Here is an 8,666-nt window from a genome sequence, read left to right as displayed (position 1 = left end):
CTCGGTCACGTGACGTCAGTTCCCGCTGTTTTCTGTCGGCGCGCGCTCTGAGAGGAAGTGGCGGGAACAGCGAGCGCATCCCTTTAACAGCAAGCGGGACGCAGCGGAGAGGAGGGGGCAGAAGAAAGAGGAATCTCAAACAAAAAGGAAGAAGGAGACAGGACAGGACAGGACAGGGAAGGGAGGAGGAGGAGAGAGCGCGATAAAAAAAGAAAGATGACGTCCTGTGAACGGAAGCGGCGAGGTGGAGCGGCGGGCTGCGGCCGGGCTCCAGCGTCACTCGCCGGGGTCACCGCTTAACTCTACAGCGAGGCTTCGACAAACACCCGAGAGGCCTATCCGGGGATCGAGGAAAACAGCTCTGATTTATCCACAGCGACCTTTAACTTTGGCTCTTTCGAGTGCGTCAGTCGCATCACGTCTAACCGTCATTTTAACGTCTAAATGCCGTTTATTATGCACGATGTAAGAGTGTAGAAGTAACACGATTGCTTTCGACATTTTAACTCCTGCAAATGCATAACTAGCACGTTGTTGTGATGTCTCGGGTTAAAGTTGGCCAGGAGCAAAGTGAACACTTAATAGTGTGTATTATTGCCTGCTAATCTGAGCTGTTCATGAAACAAGTGAATAGTTTAAAAACACGTCTAAAGGATGCAAATGGTGCGTTATTAATCTCCAGGAGTGTGTAGTTGATTATAATATTCATCGCAGTGGAACAAAATGGATGCCGCTTGGAGCAATTTTCTCTTCCAGGTGAGACTGAGCGAGGTGTGTGTGTGTGTGTGTGTGTGTGTGTGAGGATATGAAATGCACTCCAGCTGTAGCTTCTCTGAAGTTTAGAATTCAAACTTAGTACTTTGTGATTGTTCTTTCCCAGACCACACCCTCCCAGACCCCAGCGGAGGGAAGCCTCCAATCAGAGCTGCTGAACTCTCCTCAGACCCCGCCCACCGAGCACATAGCCCCGCCCCCGTCGACAGTGGATACTGCAGCTCTCAATGAGGATCCTGTACCTGGTGAGGGGGCCGCCGGCTACTCACACACACGTCAGATCGTCTCAACACACAGCTCTTATTAATTACCACATTTGTACCAACTGACAGACCACTGAGAGGTGCAGGAGACTGAAAAAGAAATGAGGACAGGTGTCCCTCTTGCATGTACTTCGCCACAAATACACTGATCCTAGTGTTCCCTATTACCTCAGTCAAGGGGTTCAGTTGATCCAATTCCAGTATCCTATCCATTTTTTGTTGATGAGATTATTCTATGTGAAGGGGGGGGGGGGGGGGGGGGGGGGGGGTATAGAGCAGCGCTGCATTGAATATCGTTGGCCGCTCAAAATCAACACTTTGAATTTGGTTTGAATCTGTGACAATCAGCGATTATTGCCTGTGAAATTTTACAGAAATTCTTGGAAAATCCAAGGTTCAGGAAGTGCGTTTGTAAAGCTGCGGTCACATTTACTATTTGTTCAGTGAATTTTCACGGCAGAACCCGGAAACCCGTTCGTTCATCTTCAGACACAAATGAAGATATGTTTGATGGAATCCGAGAGCGCTGACCCGCTGTAGACGGCAGGAGTCCTGCCACGGTCAGCAGCGCTGGGCGATAAATCAGTGCATCGCGATTCCTGGATCATTTCTGAGATTTTCCGAATGTGTCGCTATTCTGAGCTTAGTTTTTTAACAGCAGGTGGCGCTCTAGGCTAGTTTTTAATTGCACACTGGTTGAGTCCTGTAGGTGGCTAAATGTACTTGCAGCTCCGCTTTCATGACGCGAGGTTAATGTAAACACCGCTAGCAGAGTACGGCTGTTTCTAAAGCGCAGCGCCATCTGCTGTTAAAAACTAAGCTCAGAGTCGATTCAAGAGAGAATCGCGATGCATTCCGATAATCTCAGAATCGATACAGAATCATTTCTCGATTCACGATGCATCGATTATTCGCAGATTATTGATTTATTTGCGTCGAAGTGCAACAAGGACATCAGTAAAACAGTCCGTGTGACATCAGTGGTTCAACCGCAGTGTTGTGAAGCTACGAGAATACTTTTTGGGCACAAAGAAAACTAAAATAACTTTATTCAGTGATTTCTTCTCAAAGCGTGATCGTAGCAGTTCCCTTGCTGTCTATGGAGGGTCATAAAGCATCAACAATATCTTAATGTGTGGTATCTCGAAGGTCTTATGGGTCTGTAGTGAGTAATTAATGACAGGTTTAAACTCTGTTTAACCCTCTCTCTGCTGTTGTCCGTCCCATCAGTGAAGCCGGTGTGCAGACCGACCCGCGCCTCCCACATCTGCTCCATCTGCAGCAAGCAGTTCAAGAACAGCTACAACCTGCGGCGGCATCAGTCTGTCCACACCGGGCTCCGCATGAAGGGGGCGCCGCAGAGCCACGAGGCCAAAGAGAGCGCGCCGCTCTCTCTGCTGCATCTCTCCATCCCCCAGATGCTGCCCGCTGCCATGGAGACCGTCACCGCCCTCCCGCCTCCCGCCGCTGCTGTCGCCATGGCAACAGGGGAGCCGGTACAGGTGGGCATCCGTGTGTGTGTCTTCAGAATCTGCCTTCGTGTGAATCTCACAGATTAATGCACATGTGATGTAGCCCCAGCTATATTAGTCTGTCAGTTTGAGATATTTGCACACCTATAAGTATAGTTATTTCAATACATAAATTGGAAATATGTGCCAGGTAGGGTTGGGTATCGTTTGAATTTTATCTGTTTCAGTTCCGATTCTTATTGATTCGCACTTTCGATTCCAATGTGGTTAAGAACAAGTCAAACATTTAGATATCAAACATTTTTATTCTGTGTCTCTTAAAACGTTTAATTGCTGCTGAGTGCCACGAACAAAAATACTTTTTAACAGCCCCTTTTCACCACCTAAAAAAAAGATGGAACACAGGAATTGATGGGTGGAATTGAAATTGAAATTTTACAAGTATCTGATTCTAAAATTATAATTGGTTTTCGATTCCTAACCCTAGTGCCAGCAGTCTGTGAAATGGTTTTTAACTGTATGTATGCTGTAATCATAAATGACTGGAAAAATAATAATGCAAGTGTCTTGGATGCAGAGAAAATAGCAGCGAAGTATAAAACGAGGCATAATGAACACCTCTTTCATTATTCGCAACATTTGATATGTTTCTTGATATTTTAAGGCCTGCTGATGCATATTATCACATTAAACTATTGATTTTTTCATTTTTTTAATTACTTTTAATTACTACTCCTAATGACTAATTATATCCTAATTATTTAAATAGAGAATTTCATTACACTTCATTTTAAGGTGTCCTTGTTACAGTGTAATTATACATTTAAGTACTGAGTAATATTAACTACATGCACTTACTGTATGGTTAGGGTTACTTGCATGTAATTGTGCATCATTTATTGTTATTATAATAGTAAGCACATGTAGCGTGTAACAAGGACACCTTAATATAAAGTGTTAGCAAGTTTATTTAGCTTAATTGACTACAGTAGTGTTTTACTTAAGTATTTTGCATAAAAGAACAGCATGCTGTCGTATATACAGCAGTGATAAAACGTAAAAACATCCCTGTGTAAAGGTAAAAATGGCCCTGAAAATCAGATCCAGGAGATGATTATTAATTTCTGACACAGTCAGGTGTTATATCACTAGTTCATGTTTACTGGTTGCATACGAGAGGTGTAAATAAACCTAAAACACTAAACAAACCAAACTGACTGTGTGTCTGTGGTTCTGAACTGCAGGTAAGCACAGGTTTACAGATGCAGTGCTCCCCTCAGAGGCCAGTAAACCAGAACCCTGTCCGCAAGAACCACGCCTGTGAGACCTGCGGCAAAGCCTTCAGAGACGTGTATCATCTGAACCGGCACCGGCTCTCGCACTCGGACGAGAAGCCCTTCTCCTGCCCCGTCTGCCAGCAGCGCTTCAAGCGCAAGGACCGCATGAGCCATCATGTGCGCTCGCACCAGGGAGGCGTGGAGAAGCCCTACATCTGCCCACACTGCGCTAAAGCCTTCTCACGGTGGGCACAGCTCCCGCACTGCCTGCAGTCTGATCTAGGGCTAGCAAAGAGTTTAGAATAATCAGCCAATTTAAAATTAAAATCCACATTCGAATGCAGAAACGTTGCATTTGAATTTTAGGTGTGCATCAGGCAGCCTTATCAGTGACGCACGAGACGCGGTGACGATGTAGGTGTCGTTGCTTTAAAGAGGTCATCGGATGCAAAATTCACTTTTACATGTTTGAACTGAAATGTGTGTTGGCAGTGTGTGCACACGCTCACCCTATATTGATAAATATCCACCCAGTGGTTTTTTTTTTAAATCCCTATAAAAAATATCTAAAATCAAGCCGTTCTCAGATTCTTGGCTGTGTGACATCACACAGACCCAGGCCCCTCCCACGAGTGATGATTGACACTGGTGTTTCAGCATAGACCCGCCCAGATTGAGCTGTAAACAGTCCCGACATTTTCACATTCCTAATAATGTGCTAGTTAGCAAGTTTCGCGTCTAAAGTTAACAGTCTCAGGAGAACGGCTCGTCACCCCACGGAAAAGAGGGGCGGGGTCAGCAGAGCTCATTAGCATTTAAAGAGGCATGCACCGAAACGGGCCGCTGTGAACAGAGCTGTTTTTGACAGAGTAAACGGGGTGTTGTTTTACACTACCATAGAGAAATTTAACCAAAGTATGTTACAGACTTCATTAAGACCCTAAAGAATCATATCAACTTGTGGAAAATAGGCATCCGATGACCCCTTTAATGTTTTTGTTAGCCGATCCAGTTGAAGCCACTAGATGCGGCGATGCGGCGTTCTTCATTCAAAATATTGAGGAACGAAAACAATGCAGAGAAAGTTATTTGTCAAAACTGAAGCCAAGCATTTTTTTTCCATCTCACTGCATCATGTTTTTAAATGAAAAAGTACTGTGTGATTGGCTTTCGATTCTTTGTATTAAACTATGCATACATGATGCCATTTTGTTTATAATTGTTAAAGCAACTTATTTAATTATATTTGGTTTATAACCATTATACACTTTCACAGATAGTCCTGTTATTTTATTGCTTTAATAAACGTGCATTAGTAATATTTTGCCTCAGGAGAGAAGCCAAAAGCTTTTTTCCCCCTAACTGAAATTGTCTTTTAAATTAGAATATTGATATTTTAGTGCGAAATTCTAATGTAGTTTTTCAGCCCTAATGTGATGACAGCCTGCTAAAGCGTCTCTCGCTCGATCTCACAGGCCTGATCATCTCAGCAGTCACGTCCGACAGGTGCATTCTTCAGAACGACCCTTCAAATGTCCGGTATGGAAGTTTGTGTTGCATTTGTATAGTTCACACCGAAAGAAGAGTCTTTTCTTGATGTTTGTGTGTTTTTAAGGTAAGAGCAAAACTGGTTTATAAGCGACCTGTGCTGGGAAAATGAGTGTGAATGCGCACAGGCTAATTTTGAGCTGCAGGCAAAGAAAAGTGAAAAATGTAGATTTTGGTCAAATTTTAAACTCTCATCTAAAAATCTCGCCCTCGTCTAGTGATCCCAATGCTCCAACTAGTAATTAAACCTCTAAAAGTATTAGTAGAGGAGTACCTTTTCTCCGAAGCGCCTGCATCGACAGCGTGCGATCCCGATATATACACAGAATTACAGAAGGCCAAATACATTTAAGCATTCACGCAAACATAATCTGTTATATCTTAAGTGAAAGTTTGGGGAACTGTTGGGGGAAAACATCAGATGTGTGACATTATATTAGATCTGTGCGGTACAGTAAGTCTCAATACAGGCCGTCTGTCACATTAATGCAGTAATGAATGCACTAAAGGGATTTTTACATTTTATTATTTGTTTTTCTTGAATGTTTGTGTAGATGTAAAATGAAAAAGTAAAACTAAACTTTTTTTCTTATGTTTGTTCTTTTTTTGCATCTGTTCTTATTTATAACAACAAAGATAACATCAAAAATAGCTATATTGTGATGATTAATCTAGTAATGATTAAGAACAGAAGTAATGTTGCTGGGTGATTTTGCTTAGGAACCTTCAGGAAAATAGTTTTTCTCTAAAGTGACTGCTGACTCCATCGACTTCAAACAGGTGTAGCTCAGTCGTGTTTTTGCCAGATTCCAACAGCTCATACATCATTTTGATGGTATTTTTATATATAAAAATAACTGATTTTTGAACATTTGCTCATTGTGACACTTTTTGCCAGCACCGGTCACAATTAGTTGAACAAACTCAATATCTTCAGTTCTGTGAGCTAAATATATAGTGGTTCTGTTTTTCTTGTTGTTGCATTTGTTTAACATTTAACATTTGTTGTATTAATGTTGCAATATTCAAACTATTTGTTACGTTGTTTTATTTGTGTGGAGAATGTTTTTAATGAAATGTAAATGTGTAGCAGGTTAAAGGCGTTATATCTCACAATGAGGCGGTTGTTACATGTGCACATGCGTGTGTTTGGTGCAGACGTGTGAATCGAGCTTCGCCACGCGGGACCGTCTGCGCGCTCACATGATCAGACATGAAGAGAAGGTTCCGTGTCACATCTGTGGCAAACTGCTGTCTGCGGCCTACATCACGGATCACATGAGGGTGCACAACCAATCACAGCATCACTCCTGCCACCTCTGCAACCGCAGTGAGTCTGTCTGTCTGTCTGTCTGTCTGTCTGTCTGTTAGGGATGCAGCAATGCAAGCAGCCCATGGTGAAATACATAGCTTGGTGTTTTAGACACGGATTTCAGTTTGGTTGGGTTCTGATGTCTTGGAGCATTTTTTGTGATTTTAAAATACAATTGTTAAAACAAATTAACAACAAAGAAGAGGTGTAATGGTTCGAGTTTCTTATGGTTTGGTACGTATTACGATTTTGGGGTCACAGTTTGGGTAAGAGGGAGTATTCTTAATTTGTTTATAAAGCGGAGAGTTCCGGTGCTTGGCTCTGATTGGCTGAGCCACGTTCGAAGCTGTTGTAAATGACGCTACAAAGTAACACACACCTTTGTTTACGTCTGTGTGTTGCTCGGCAACCACTTTGTAGCAACCACAACTGTTTCTGAGGAGCTACATTGTTTGGTGGAAGAACACTGTGTTTATTAATATCATTACACTTTATTTGCTCTGTTTTATTCTGTGAAACCTTACTACGTATATGGAATAACCGTTTTATAAAAGCAGTAACCCCCGTGAAGCCGTGGTTTACAGTGAATTTTATAACAGCTAAGGGGGATTTAGGCACTCCGCTTCGCCTCTTAGCTGTTATAAATTCACTGTAAACCACGGCTTCACGGGGCTTATTCCTTTATTAGAAATTTCCACGAGAATACTCTACTATTTGCTTGTAATGACAATAATAATAATAGATACAAAATTTAAAAGTTTGCCTTAAGTTTTTTTTAATTACTAGAAAAAAGATAATTATAGGTAATACATTTTTTTAAAAAGCACAAAATAAGTGTCAGCTGGTCAGAGGTAGAGTGTTCATGAACATATTAACATGTTACTGTCATTTATTTTTCCTGTAAATGTAAGAGACTCATTATAATCTTGTTACATATAATGTTCTTAAAAGAAATCAAACTCAGCGTAAATTTGAAGTCTGACAGGAAATATAATATGTATTAAAATGCATATTTCAGTAAATATTGCGCTTCTTTCTGATGCGCTCCATCATGCACGTGCATCGTTAAGTCTTTAAAGTTTAACAGTGACTCGACTGCTGATAAAACATTTACATTTATTCATTTAGCAGATGCGGAAGATTTGTCCCATCTCTTTATAGATAAATAATAGCACTCATGACGCCCCAGGAAATCCCTAATACAGACAAAGGCATCTAGCTATCGCTGTAACTGAATAAAAAGAATATAGAGATGTTTTGAATGAAGCATGAAGACAGTAAACACTTCACAAGGGGAAGTTATTTCAAGCACTCGACTGATGCTGTGGAATAAACACATGTTCTGATTTGTTGGACAACAGGTTTAGAAACGCTTCTCGTTACAAGTCATTACAAGGGAGGATGTTTGACGTGTTACTTTTTCAAATGCTCGTTATAAGTGGGCACATACAAACAGAGCCAATTAGGGATGCGCCGATCCAGTATTCATATCGGGTATCGGCTCCGACAGTGCCATTTTTCTCTGATCGGGTATCAGGCAGAGAGAACAGATCCAAATCTGAGAATTAAAAATTTTTTTTTTTTTTTTCGATTGTGTGAATTATTCTGTGTTACTTCTAAAGCCATACGATAGCCGAATGTGAGCTACATATGAATATTTAAGTCCTTACATTAAAGTTCACACAAACTCTTTTCTCCGCTGTGGCTGTCAGTCATTCGTTCAGCCTTTAAACCCTGGCCGCGTTCGGTTACAGCGGTCAGCTCGGTACAGCTCTCTCCGAGATCATTCTGTGTTCACATTATACTGGATTTGTAAATACATGTCTATGATTTTGCAAAAAGGACTTTATCTTCTTGCCGGAGTTTAATGTTTTGTTACTTGCTACCGGGTGTCTGTGAGAACAAAACACGGGCGTAGAAAAGACTATAAATAGTTTTTAACGTGCACAGTAACTGAAATGTAAAACTGTTAAAAGAAAGGCTCAATAACTGTTGCACAGATATAATACACTACGCATCA

General features: G+C 41.5%; 1 protein-coding gene across 2 annotated transcripts in view; it reads left to right on the top strand.

Annotated features, from left to right (window-relative positions):
• The window catches only part of LOC107571770 (myc-associated zinc finger protein-like), an 11,905-nt gene continuing 3,239 nt past the window's right edge, over positions 1-8,666 (top strand). Inside the window, exons 1-6 of one of the 2 annotated variants that reach the window (XM_016258136.1) lie at positions 1-756; positions 881-1,019; positions 2,268-2,539; positions 3,754-4,031; positions 5,262-5,325; positions 6,493-6,664. In XM_016258136.1, coding sequence (XP_016113622.1) covers positions 724-756; positions 881-1,019; positions 2,268-2,539; positions 3,754-4,031; positions 5,262-5,325; positions 6,493-6,664 — 958 coding nt within the window. In that variant the 5' untranslated portion in view covers positions 1-723. The remainder of the gene's footprint in view (positions 757-880; positions 1,020-2,267; positions 2,540-3,753; positions 4,032-5,261; positions 5,326-6,492; positions 6,665-8,666) is intronic. The other variant, XM_016258137.1, reaches the window with a different exon arrangement.

The sequence above is a fragment of the Sinocyclocheilus grahami genome, unplaced genomic scaffold (assembly GCF_001515645.1).
Source record: "Sinocyclocheilus grahami isolate Dianchi unplaced genomic scaffold, SAMN03320097.WGS_v1.1 scaffold1648.1, whole genome shotgun sequence".
Lineage (NCBI taxonomy): Eukaryota > Metazoa > Chordata > Actinopteri > Cypriniformes > Cyprinidae > Sinocyclocheilus > Sinocyclocheilus grahami.
Note: the sequence above shows the minus strand (reverse complement) of the source record. Positions and strands in the feature narration are given on the sequence as shown.